The following is a 13,478-nucleotide window of genomic DNA, read 5'->3' on the forward strand; positions in this document are numbered from 1 at the left end:
AAGGTCAGGAGTTAGAGACCCCGTCTCTACTAAAAATAGAAAGTAAATAATTAGCCAACTAAAAATATATAGAAAAAACTAGCCAGGCATGGTGGTGCATGCCTGTAGTCACACCTATTCAGGAGGCTGAGGCAGAAGGATCACTTGAGCCCAGGAGTTTGAGGTTGCTGTGAGCTAGACTGATGCCACAGCACTCTAGCTGGGGCAACAGAGTGAGACTTTGTCTCAAAAACGAAAACAAAAACAAAACAAACAAACAGAAAAACAAACAAATAAACATTCCAGTGCAGATGTCTTTTTTATAGAATGTCTTTTTTTCCTTTGGGTAAATACCCAGTAGTGGGATTGCTGGATCAAGTGGTAGTTCTACTTTTAGTTCTTTGAGGTATCTCCATATTACTTTCCACAGAGGTTGTACTATTAATAGTTTGCAGTCCCGCCAGCAGTGTATGAGTGTTCCTATCTCTCCGCATCCATGCCAACATTTGTTGTTTGGGGATTTTTTTGATAAAAGCCATTCTCACTGGAGTTAAGTGATATCTCATGGCGGTTTTGATTTGCATTTCCATGATGATTAGAGATGTTGAGCATTTTTTCATGTTTGTTGGCCATTAGCGTATCTACTTTGCACCACATGTTTGTAAAGGAAGGGTGAAATTAGTGTCAAATAGTCTTCCACTTCGCATTTTATAGTCCCTGTAATTTCTTTTCTTTCTTTTTTTAAGAGACTGGGGTCTCACTATGTTGCTCAGGCTGGTCTCGAAGTGGCCCAGCTTTTTTCTTTTTAAAATTGCACTGTACCCACAAACAGGGTAGACAGGTGCGTTTTCTTCTCTGTAAGGAGAGGCTACTATTATTTTTTAGCTAGGGGCCCATCCAAAGTGACCACTGGCTCCTCATATGAGACCAAGCATCTTCCCCAGTTTGAAACGCAGCACCACATTTCCCAGAATACCCGACATCCTCGCCTGGCCCCTCTGGCTATTAACTGGTATCTTAACCAACGGAAAGGGGACATCCCTGGAGTTCGGTGCCAATGGAAGGACGCAGAACGTCTGTTTTCCGCTGAGGGTTTCTGCTGGGGCTTTCTTATGCCCAGTCTAAGTTGGAACCTGGCCGGCGGCAGACACCCTGCGAGCTCTGGCCGCCCGCGGTGAGGCGGCGGGCCAGCCGGAGAGGGTCGGCAGAAAGGCCGAGAGAGCGCAGAGCTGCTCCGCGCTTGGAGGGACCAGGTGCCAGAGCGAAGGAGCCCTCGCCCTGGGGACGCTCCGCGGCAGTCCGGTGAGGTTAGGAGATTCGCATCTGCAGATACCACTCTGGGGGAACAGCATTTGGATCCCGCCCTCAGCTCCAGAGAGGAGGTTTTCGGGGTCCGGGAGCTCAGGAATTGGGTTTAGCACTTGTCACCGCTTGAAACTGGCATCCCCGGACTCCCAGTCCTTTGAAGTCTGGCTCCGGCCTACATTTCCCAGAATGCTCCGCAGCGATTGACAGCTCAAACAGCCTATGGACAAGGAAGGCTTCTAGCCATGGAAACTGAAAGGCCAATGGCAAGATGCCGGGGGCGGTATTTTCCGGCTCCCGGCTATAGAACGCGGAGTCCACCTGTGTCCCCTCAGCCCTGTCACGAATCCCGGTCGGGTTCTGGGAGGGACAACCTCTGCGTTTCGGGCCGGGCGCGGCTCGGCGGTGGAGGACTCTCACTTCCTGCTCCATCCCCGCTGGGCCCTGGGGCGGTGAGTGACTCAGGAAGGGAGACCGCGGCGGCAGCGACCGCGGCGGCAGCGAGGGGGCGTGGAGGGGCTGGCGCGCCACCCTGACGCTAGCTCTGCCGGGGTCCTGCGCTCGGCTCGGAGCCCCTGCGTCTTGCTGAGGTGTGGGGAGAAGTAGCTGTGGCTTCTAAACCGTTGTCTGGATAACTCACCCTCTCAATTTTCTTGCTCCTCTGTGGTGGTCGCCGGGTTCAGGTTGTCTTTCTGACGCTCTGCCCACTGTCCCCCATTAGGGCCTGCAGCACCGCGAGCAAGAGCGGGTGTCAGCCCCAGCCGTGCAGTCATGTTCCTATTAATAAACGCAGGGGACAAACCGGTGCTTCTCACAATGGCACTTAGTCACAGCACCTCAGCGCTGGGGGGGGGGGGGTTGCTTTGAGGTCACCTGTACAGGGGAAAGGAGGCTGGGTGGGAAACTGGTTTCTATGACCACGACCAGGAATTCTCTCCCCCTCAATTGCTCTGTCTCCTGCAGGTGAGCCCTGCCGTCGTGTTTTATAAGGAGTGTAGCAGTAAAATTTATACTCAAAACCCTTACTACAATTACTTCCTAATGACATTATTGTTGTTTGTTCAGGTTTTAAAACAAAGAGATGAAATGTGTTCCTACAATCTTTAGGTCCTTAAAAACGTAATACTTTATAAATGACCAATAGCAATGTCTGTAAACATGTTTCTGGGAAAAGTTCTGTATGTGTGTGTATGTGTGTGTGTGTGTTTCAGTAGGAAACAGGGGCTTTGATTGGTGGGACAAAAAATGTGAAAGAGTGAAACCTCCTCACCCCTGTCTGATTCTTCCTCCACTGAAGTGCAGAATTCATTCAGCTGGCTGACTTGTGTTTGTTTGTATTGGAAACTTTAAGAGAAAAAACCTTATCTTATATGTTTCTCTGTGACCCTTAATACCTTGCAACATATTAATTACGGAATGAATTAATGATCCATTCAGTAATCCTGCAGTCCCCAATCTCCCGGGCCATGGACTGGTAAGGTCTGTGGCCTTTTAGGAACTGGCCGCACAGAAGGAGGTGAGCGGCAGGCAAGGAGCCCAAACTTCATCTGTATTTATAGCCCCTCCCCATCACTTGCATCCCCACATAAGCTCCACCTCCTGTGAGATTGGTGGTGGCATTAGAGTCTCATAGGAGCTCGAACCCTACTGTAAACTGCACATGGGAAGGATCTAGGTTTTGTGCCCCTTATGAGAATCTGATGCCTGATGATCTGAGATGGAGCTGAGGTGGTGATGCTGGCGCTGGGGAGCAGCTGCAAATACAGATTATCATTAGCAAAGAGGTTTGACTGCTCAATACATGTAATGTGCTTGAAGCATCTGGAAACCAACAACCACCCGCCCCCCTCTCCTGCCCTGCCTGTGGAAAAATTGTCTTGCATGAAACCGGTCCCCGGTGCCAAAAAGGTTGGGGACTGCTGAATCAACTCTGATCACCCTTCCAAAAAGTAATTTTTTCATGATATTGCTGTCAATTTATAAATTATTAATGATGGGTTTCAGCCCCCAAGGGTTGTGTTTTATGTTATCCCCATTGAATTTCACTTATTTTTACAACCTATCTGTGTCCTTTTTAAAAATCCATGTCTTTTTAAGTCTCATTTTTGACTCCGTGAAACCTTGAAGTAGATTGGTACCTAGCACAGTTCCCTTTGGGGTTCTGCATAGCCTGTCCCTTGAAGTTGACCCCAAATCTATGCAGCCAAGAAGAGTCAGCTGTTCTCATAACTAATGTGAGTATAGCTAAGTCCATAATTTCCTAGCTTACTCAGGAAAATGTGGTTGGAGAAAATAAAAAGCTTTACAGAAATCAAATTATATCTGTAACCTCTTTTGTTTATCTTGTTCATCATGAACAATTTGTTCCTCAAAAAGTTGATGTATCCAAAAGATTGAGGGTTCTGTAGGTGTGTTTGGGAGGTCCAGGCCTTTCTTAGTGGTGGGAAAGTTGGCCAAGGGAAGAAGGCTCATGTAAAAACAGAACAAGAAAAGCAATCTTCCTGTGGTTGACAGAATTCTCCTCAGGGCTGTTCTAAACCTCAGGGGAGGTTTGTATGGGAAACTGGGGGCCATCTTTCGATTTTCAGACAATGGTGAGAATATCTAGGGAGCTACTGATGCATACTGAGGTCTCTTGCTTTAGGAACTGATGACCTTTGATGATGTGGCTGGGGACTTCAGGGAAGAGTGGGTTTCCTGGACACTGCTTAGAGAATCCTCTTCAGGGATGCCACCCAGTACAGTTAGAAGAATGGGCTCTCAAAGGGTAAGGATGCTACTCTTCTTTATTTGTTTTATTGTATTTTAAGAGACAGTATCTTGCTCTGTCATCCAGGCTGGAGTGCAGTGGCTCGATCATAGCTCACTGCAGCCTTGAACTTCTGGGCTCAAGCGAGATCCTCCCACCTTGACCTCTCAAAGTGCTGGGATGATAGGCATGAGCCACCACACCAGGCCACTACTCTTCTTTAGATTTAAGACTTAGATATTTTGAGAGGGCCCAGCTCTGAGTGGTCTCTGGGATGTTGGTTTTTTAGAGCTCCAGACCTCTGTGAGATTAATTGTTGCCTCCCTGGCAGAAAAAGAATGACTTCTATCTTTATGACACTTTATGGTTTGCAGATGTCTTTGATATTGTCTTATTAATATTGCACAATAACTTTTTGATATATGTGTTATCAGCTAAGGACACTGAGACTCAGAAGTGGCAGAGCTGAGAGTCCAACCCAGGTCTTTGTGGAAAAGAAGGAGCTGTCCCTATGGTGTTTTTATCTGTTACTTGAAAATAAGCACCTTCCAATGTTCTTTCTAAAATACCATGGCTACTCCTCCTCCTGCTTTACTTCATATGTATTGAACAAGTAATATTTGCTCATTAAGGAAAAAGACAGGCACTGTGGCTCATGCCTGTAATCCTACCACTCTGGGAGGCTGAGGCAGGAGAATCGCTTGAGCCCAGAAGTTTGATGTTGCAGTGAGCTACAATGACACCACTGCACTCTACCCAAGGTGACAGAGGGAGACTCTGTCTCAAAAAAAAAAAAGAGAGAAAGTAAAAGATAAGCAAAATGAAAACAAAAGTCATCCCTAAGCCTATAACTGAAGAGTTGCTATCCTATCAGCCTTTTTCTAAGCATATATAAAATTTACAAAAGTACACATAAAAAATAATATTGGGATTATACTATACATTCAGTTGTACATCCCACTTTCTTACACATTGTATTGTGAATATACTTTGATGATAAATATCTTTCTGTACGTCACTTAAAATAACCACCTAGTATTTTGTTGTATGGAATAATATTATTTTGTTGTATGAAGTAGGATATTAGACTGAATCATATTTGGTCATTTTTTTTACCTATAAAAATAATAGTTTCATTTGGTTCAATCAAATATAATTATTCCTTTGTTGTGGGACATTTAGGTCATTTCCACATTACCAGTGTTGTGATGAACATATTTTAGCTATTTGTCTTTTTTAAAAGTCTTATTTATTAAAGTATAATCTTATCATTTCCTTAGAATTAGAATTGCTGGGTCAAAGAATAGATACAGACCTAAGGTATTTAATACTTTGCCAAATGTCCTCCAAGAAGATTGAATCAATTTGTTTATTCCCACAAGCGTAATATCAAAGTGTTCATTTCTTTATATTCTACCTGTCACAGTGGTACTATAGCTTAAGAGTCTGGGTAAAGTAACCATGATAGCTAACATTTATTGAGGACTTACCACTTAATCCTTACAACCACCCTGTGAGGTAGATCTTATTCTTATTTCTATTTTATCAATGAAGACACTGAGACACAGAGTCTAAGTAATTTTTCTAAGGCCACACAGCTTGTAAGAGGCAGGTTAGGATTCAAACCCAGGCAGTGTGACTTCTGAGTTTGCATTCATTACCTCTATACTATATTCATGTTGCCTAAATGTGTCATTGTTTTAATTTGAATTTGTGCTGTTGGAAATGAGTTATTGTGCTTACTCTAGAATTTCTATCACTTGAGTCTGGTTTGTTTGTTTTGAATGGGAGGAAAAGGGCTTTTGTCTTAGCCTTCTGGAGAGATCACCGTGTTTTGTCACTTGACCATGGCTGCCTGTTGAATGAGACCTGTTGAATAATACCAAACACACATTAGGGTTCCCCTGGTGTTCTCCTCTACCTAGGAGGGAGAAAGACTTGGATTTGGGTCAGGCCTTGTGCGATTGGCTGAGAATCACATCCTATGTTTACCTTCTTGGGCAGGATTTCTAGACCAAGTGTAATCTCCCAGCTGGCACAGAAAGAAGAGCCATGGCTTCTACCACTCCAAAACTTTGAGGCAAGGAAGATTCTAAGGGAAAGTCACACAGGTGAGTTGTGAGTGCTACCCACTGGGAGGAAATCTAGCATTTCAGGCCTTGTTTAGATGAAGAATTTGGAATACTGTCCTAGACTTTTGTTCTTGGTATGTTTATTTATTTATTTATTTTTTGAGACAGAGTCTCACTCAGTCACCCAGGCTAGAGTGCTGTGGCGTCAGCATAGTTCACGGCAACCCCAAACTCCAGGGCTCAACCAATCCTCCTGCCTCTGCCTACCGAGTTGCTGGGACTACAGGCACTTGCCACCATGCCCAGCTAATTTTTTGTTTCTATTTTTTTTTTTTTTTTTTGAGACAGAGTCTCACTTTGTTGCCCAGGCTAGAGTGAGTGCCGTGGCGTCAGCCTAGCTCACAGCAACCTCAAACTCCTGGGCTCGAGTGATCCTTCTGCCTCAGCCTCCCGGGTAGCTGGGACTACAGGCATGCGCCACCATGCCCGGCTAATTTTTTATATATATATCAGTTGGCCAATTAATTTCTTTCTATTTATAGTAGAGACGGGGTCTCGCTCTTGCTCAGGCTGGTTTTGAACTCCTGACCTTGAGCAATCCGCCCGCCTCGGCCTCCCAAGAGCTAGGATTACAGGCGTGAGCCACAGCGCCCGGCCTTTTGTTTCTATTTTTAGTTGCCTGTATAATTTTTACTATTTTTAGTAGAGATGGGGTCTTGCTCTTGCTCAGGCTGGTCTTGAACTCCTGAACTCACACAATCCTCCCGTCTCAGCCACCCAGAGTGCTAGATTACAGATGAGAGCCACTGTGCCTGGCCTGTTTTTACTATTACGAAGTTTAAATTTTGCTTCTTGGGCAGTCAGTAATGGGATAAAGTCTTCATTTTGACTAAGCATTTCACTTTGTATAAACTAACATCTTTGCAAGAGTTGCCCAATTTTGATGATATATGGTATGCTCTTGAAGGACATCAAGATTACCTCAACATTCATCTGGCTATCTTAAAAAGAGTTTAGGAATTCATATTTTTTGTAAGCTCAATGAACTTCAATAAACTTTTCACAAAGTGAAAAACAGAGTGGTTGAATTAAATTTAGTCTGCTACAGAAACAGTAATTTTCATCTTTCTTACTGCTATCTGATGTTCTTTCCTCATAACTTTATTCTCTGTTACTTCTGTTAATTTTTCAGACTTTGAGCACCAGGTGGCAAAACTCAATCAGAATATTTCTGAAACAGAACAATGTGGAACATCCTCAGAAAGGACCGATAAAAATATTTCTCATACTCCTGGTTGGAGAGGAAACTGGGAAAGGGGCTTTGAATTAGAAGGACAACATGGAATCCTTCCAGGAGAGGGCCTGCAGGAGCTCTTTACACAAGAGAGGGATTTAAACAAGCTCCTGGATGGATATGTAGGAAACAAGCCTGTGTGTGCAGAATGTGGGAAAAGCTTTAACCAGAGTTCCTATCTTACAAGACACCTAAGAACCCATACTGGCGAGAGGCCTTATAAATGCATCGAGTGTGGGAAAGGCTTCAAACAGAGTTCAGACCTTGTCACCCATCGCAGAACACACACAGGTGAGAAGCCCTACCAGTGCAATGGGTGTGAGAAAAAGTTCAGTGACAGCTCGACACTTATCAAACATCAGAGAACCCACACGGGTGAGAGACCCTATGAGTGCCCAGAGTGTGGGAAGACTTTTGGGCGGAAGCCACACCTTATAATGCACCAAAGAACGCACACAGGAGAGAAGCCCTACACGTGCCTCAAATGTCATAAAAGCTTTAGTCGAAGCTCAAATTTTATCACCCACCAGAGGACTCACACAGGGGTGAAGCCTTACAGGTGTAATGACTGTGGGGAGAGTTTTAGCCAGAGCTCAGATTTGATTAAGTACCAACGCACCCACACAGGAGAACGGCCCTTTAAATGCCCAGAGTGTGGGAAGGGCTTCAGAGATAGTTCTCATTTCGTAGCTCACATGAGTACTCATTCAGGAGAGAGGCCTTTCAGTTGTCCCGACTGCCACAAAAGTTTCAGTCAGAGCTCGCATCTGGTAACACACCAGAGAACACACACAGGTGAGAGACCTTTTAAGTGTGACATCTGTGGGAAAGCATTTGCTGACAGTTCTGCTCTCATTAAGCACCAACGAATCCACACAGGAGAAAGACCCTACAAATGTGGCGAGTGTGGGAAGAGCTTCAATCAGAGCTCTCACTTCATTACCCATCAACGAATCCACTTAGGAGACAGACCCTACCAATGTCCTGAGTGTGGCAAGACCTTCAATCAGCGGTCCCATTTTCTCACACACCAGAGAACACATACAGGAGAAAAACCTTTTCACTGTAGTAAATGTGACAAGAGCTTCCGTCAGAAAGCACATCTTTTATGCCATCAAAACACCCATTTGAGGCCGGGGGTGCTGGCTCATGCCTGTAATCCTAGCACTCTGGAAGGCCGAGGCGGGAGGATTGCTGGAGGTCAGGAATTCGAAACCAGCTCTGAGCAAGAGCGAGACCCTGTCTCTACTATAAATAGAAAGAAATTAATTGGTCAACTAATATATAGAAAAATTTAGCCGGGCATGGTGGTACATGCCTGTAGTTCCAGCTACTCGGGAGGCTGAGGCAGTAGATGTGCTTGAGCCCAGGAGTTTGAGGTTGCTGTGAGCTAGGCTGATGCCACGGCACTCACTCTAGCCTGGGAAACAAAGTGAGACTCTGTCTCAAAAAACAAAACAAAAAAACACCCATTTGACTTAGGAAATAGTCTTTAGTGGTTCTGCTACTCCCTTCCAAATGTCTATTGCTACTGTCTTCAAGTACCCCAAACAGAGAAAACCTGGACTTCAGTAGCTCAAGTTGGGCCCTGACCTGTTCTCTCTCTTTCTCTTCTCTGTTATAATGGAGAGGATAAACTTAAAGGGTCCAAATAACGTTCTGAACACAAAAGGCATTCCTTCAATGTGTGACTGGCTTAGACAGGGAAACTAAGTTTAATGGTCTACGCCTGGTTACTAAATGAGAAGTGAGAGAAATGTGGCCTAGAGATCACATGTTAAATGACCAAGTATAGTGCCTGGCACAGATTAGATGCTCAATAAATAAATGGTCACATTTATTATTAATGATGACTATTTGAAGTTTTATGTAAAGCCTTTAATGAAGTGCCTGGCCTTTAAAAGACATTCAATATAAGCTTGGTTGCTTGTATCAGCTTTATTATTTAATAGAGAATTTATTAATGCAGTACTCCCAGGGTCAGAATTTGCAAGAAATTCTCCAATTAGATTGGAGCTAAATTTGGGGTCTGAACATACAGATTTAATAAAAAGGCAACTCTTTCCCAGTCCAGCGCTGTGCATACATTAGTCACCAGATGTCTCTGCCGTGATGAGGCAGCATTATCATACAGGATGTTTGCAGTCTTGTGACTTAGAGGCTGAAAGAATTTCAGAAGCTCTTTGAACAGCAGCATATGAGGTACTTCCACTGTAGGTTTGTTGTCATCTGAGATATAGAAAATATTCTATGAATGTTACAGGTCTTTTAGAATTTGTCTAGCAGGTTTTCTGGTCCTCACCAGAATACCCCCTAAATCTATTTTTAAAAAAAAGAAAGAAGGCCGGGCGCGGTGGCTCACACCTGTAATCCTAGCTCTCTGGGAGGCCGAGGCGGGCGGATTGCTCAAGGTCAGGAGTTCAAAACCAGCCTGAGCAAGAGCGAGACCCCGTCTCTACTATAAATAGAAAGAAACTAATTGGCCAACTGATATATATATTAAAAATTAGCCGGGCATGGTGGCGCATGCCTGTAGTCCCAGCTACTCGGGAGGCTGAGACAGAAGGATTGCTCGAGCCCAGGAGTTTGAGGTTGCTGTGAGCTAGGCTGATGCCACGGCACTCACACTAGCCTGGGCAACAAAGCGAGACTCTGTCTCAAAAAAAAAAAAAAAAAAAAGAAAGAAAATATTCTATGATGAGCAAATCAGAGAGATCTGAAAGAGGCATGTAAAATTGTGGAAGCAAAATTGCTGAGAATGTCAAGTGATATTACAGGGATCTTTCCTGGCATTTAGTTGAAGGAAGCAACCCTTGTTTTCTAATTTGCCGGATCATTAGTCATTTAGTTTTATTAGGTTAATGCAACTCTCTGATCCTTATAGGGCCATTTATTTTATGCACTAGTACATTCTTATATTTAATTGAAATAAATTGAGGGAAGGCGATGTGTTAGAAAGAACACTGACTTAATTAAGAAGGTACAGGCTATGGCCCTGGCCTTGGCCCTGAATTTGGCCAGGCTTTCACCTTCTCTCAGCCCTAAGTTATACCTATCTTACCTATCTTACAAAGTTGTCCTGAGGATCTGAAATATATATTACACATACATACATATACACACTCACACTCACATATTAGCATTTTGTTGGTAAACTGTAAATGTAATATCTCTAAGGTTTAATGTTACAGTACTGTTGCTAATGTCTTTTTTCTAAGAAGTTTTGGCTAATACTTCTCCAGGTGTCCCATTTTCTCTCATAATGAGGGACTTTTATTTTTTTAACTGTTGAAAAACTAAGGTGTGAAAATGCTAAATGACATGACCTATCATGGGTCACATAATTAACAGAAGAGCCAGATTTGGGGGCAGATGGCTAGATTTGCAGTCTGCAGTCTTCCTCTTCAACAACAGACACGCTCTGGGGTCTGTTAGAGTGCCTCTGAGACACTACTGAAGGATAGAATATGGAACTGAAGGACCCATATAATATCCATTTAAACCAGTCTGAATTTGGAAATGATGGAGGGCAGTAGCCTAAGTTGTAGGTAGCATTACAGGATGCTGTGCTAGGGTCGTTGATCCTGATGGAATGAAAGTGGAGGAGTAAGGGCAGGGGCAAGGGGTTAAGGAGGGAGTTGGGTGGTTATCATTATTTGGAGAGAAAGGTGGTGGATTGAAGGTTTTTTTCTTTCAAGCCTTCCTACGTCAATACAGACTGAATTATTACATCAGCCTTGGAATACGACTTCATTCTCTTCTGTTTATGAAATGCCATCTGAGTGCTATAGCTCACAGAGGCTAGAACTCAGCTGATAACCTAAGCTTCTTCATTGAAAGGGTAATTAGATAGTTGACCAGGGGAAAAAAGTCTGCTTAATCCAGTGTAATGGTTCTCAAAATGTGAACCTAGACCAGCAGCATCAGCATCACCTGGGAACTTATTAGAAATGCAAATTCTCAGTCCCTCCCCCCCCACCTACTGAATCAGGAACTCTTTGTGTTTTAATAAGTCCTCCACTAGATTATGACACACTCAAGTTTGAGAACCACTGTTTAAAGATGTCTCCTCGGCTGGGCGCAGTGGCTCACGCCTGTAATCCTAGCTCTCTGGGAGGCCGAGGTGGGTGGATCATTTGAGCTCAGGAGTTCGAAACCAGCCTGAGCAAGAGCGAGACCCCGTCTCTACTATAAATAGAAATTAATTGGCCAATTAATATATATAGAAAAAAATTAGCCGGGCATGGTGGCACATGCTTGTAGTCCCAGCTACTCGGGAGACTGAGGCAGCAGGATCGCTTGAGCCCAGGAGTTTGAGGTTGCTGTGAGCTAGGCTGACGCCACGGCACTCACTCTAGCCTGGGCAACAAGGCGAGACTCTGTCTCAAAAAAAATAAAAATAAAAAAAATAAAAGACGTCTCCTCTACTAAACATACCCATAATAATGGTGATTTGTATAATAATATCATCCAAGTGTTCCAGTCAACATTCACATTTCCCTAACCATCTTATGTTTTTTTTTTTTTTATTTTAGTTTTTAGTTTGTTTGAAGCAAAATCTACATAAGGAACTACATTCAATTGGTTGGTATATTTCTTTTTTTTTTTTTTTTTTTTTTTTTTTTGAGACAGAGTCTCACTTTGTTGTCCAGGCTAGAGTGAGTGCCGTGGCGTCAGCCTAGCTCACAGCAACCTCAAACTCCTGGGCTCGAGTGATCCTTCTGCCTCAGCCTCCCGAGTAGCTGGGACTACAGGCATGCGCCACTATGCCCGGCTAATTTTTTTTATATATATATCAGTTGGCCAATTAATTTCTTTCTATTTATAGTAGAGACGGGGTCTCGCTCTTGCTCAGGCTGGTTTTGAACTCCTGACCTTGAGCAATCCGCCCGCCTCGGCCTCCCAAGAGCTAGGATTACAGGCGTGAGCCACAGCGCCCGGCCTGGTTGGTATATTTCTTACAAGTTTTAATCTAAAATCCTCTTTCCTCTCTCCCCCACGCCTCTCCTCTTTTCTTTCTTTTTCTTCTTCTTTTTTTTTTTTTTGGTATCTCTTTTTTTCTCATAACTTATTTGTTGTAGTGTCTCACACAGATCTATATTTTGTTAATTTCACCCTATGGTGTTCTTTAATGCTCCCCTATTCCCTGCTTTCCTAATAGTAGTGATTGGATTTATAAGCCTGATCATATTCAGATATTTTGGCAAGAATACTCCATAGTGATCTTATGTACTTCCATTAGGAGATTATAAGTCTGATCATATTCAGATATTTTGGCAAGAATACTCCATAGTGTCACGCCTGTAATCCTAGCACTCTGGGAGGCTTAGGCGGGCGGATTGCTCGAGGTCAGGAGTTCAAAACCAGCCTGAGCAAGAGTGAGACCCTGTCTCTACTATAAATAGAAAGAAACTAATTGGTCAACGAATATATATAGAGAAAAAATTAGCCAGGCATTGTGGCGCATGCCTGTAGTCCCAGCTACTCAGGAGGCTGAGGCAGGAAGATCACTTGAGCCCAGGAGATTGAGGTTGCTATGAGCGAGGCTGACGCCATAGCACTCACTCTAGCCTGGGCAACAAAGTGAGACTCTGTCTCAAAAAAAAAAAAAAAGAATACTACATAGTGATCTTATGTACTTCCATTAGGAGGTACATATGATCTTATATACTTCCATTAGGTGTTATCTTGTCTCTGTTCTTATGATGTTAGCAACCATTGATAATCCCTTATTTTATTTTGGGCTGCCAAATGGTGATATTTTATTTCCATCATTCCTTCTTTATTTATTATCTGGAATACTTCCATAAAGAGAATTCACCTATGTCAACTATTTGGTTTCCCTGAGGTACAGTTTGTATAGGAATAGCACAATAGCTGCTTGATTAGAACTTCTTTGATTTTTAAAATACTGCTCTCTAAATTTTGGCCTCCATGACTTAGATCTCTGAGCTTCTTCCAGTGAGAGACTCTGTTCAGACAGGAAATTTCTAAATGCATAAACCTCACAATGACTTTTCTAATGTACCTTGTTGCTCTTCTCCTCCCTCCCCTCCAGTTTGTCTAGGTTCCCCATGAA

At 43.5% G+C, this 13,478-nt stretch overlaps 1 protein-coding gene and 1 non-coding gene across 3 annotated transcripts; both read left to right on the top strand.

The window, feature by feature from the left end:
• Nucleotides 1-1,474: 1,474 nt before the first annotated feature.
• ZNF774 (zinc finger protein 774) lies at nucleotides 1,475-11,926 on the top strand. Of its 2 annotated transcripts, XM_076004726.1 has the most exons (4): nucleotides 1,475-1,736; nucleotides 3,929-4,051; nucleotides 6,038-6,144; nucleotides 7,298-11,926. In XM_076004726.1, exons 2-4 carry the CDS (start codon nucleotides 3,945-3,947, stop codon nucleotides 8,695-8,697), a joined length of 1,614 nt encoding a protein of 537 aa, XP_075860841.1. In that variant the 5' UTR covers nucleotides 1,475-1,736; nucleotides 3,929-3,944; the 3' UTR covers nucleotides 8,698-11,926. The 2 variants fall into 2 exon arrangements, with proteins under 2 accessions (XP_075860841.1, XP_020144703.2); XM_020289114.2 differs by lacking the exon at nucleotides 1,475-1,736 and having other exon boundaries at nucleotides 1,988-4,051.
• On the top strand, nucleotides 9,652-9,713 carry LOC142872057 (U7 small nuclear RNA). Its single transcript, XR_012920300.1, has one exon. It is a non-coding gene; the product is annotated as a U7 small nuclear RNA (small nuclear RNA).
• Nucleotides 11,927-13,478: the final 1,552 nt, after the last annotated feature.

Source organism: Microcebus murinus, chromosome 7 (genome assembly GCF_040939455.1).
Source record: "Microcebus murinus isolate Inina chromosome 7, M.murinus_Inina_mat1.0, whole genome shotgun sequence".
NCBI classification, from domain to species: domain Eukaryota; kingdom Metazoa; phylum Chordata; class Mammalia; order Primates; family Cheirogaleidae; genus Microcebus; species Microcebus murinus.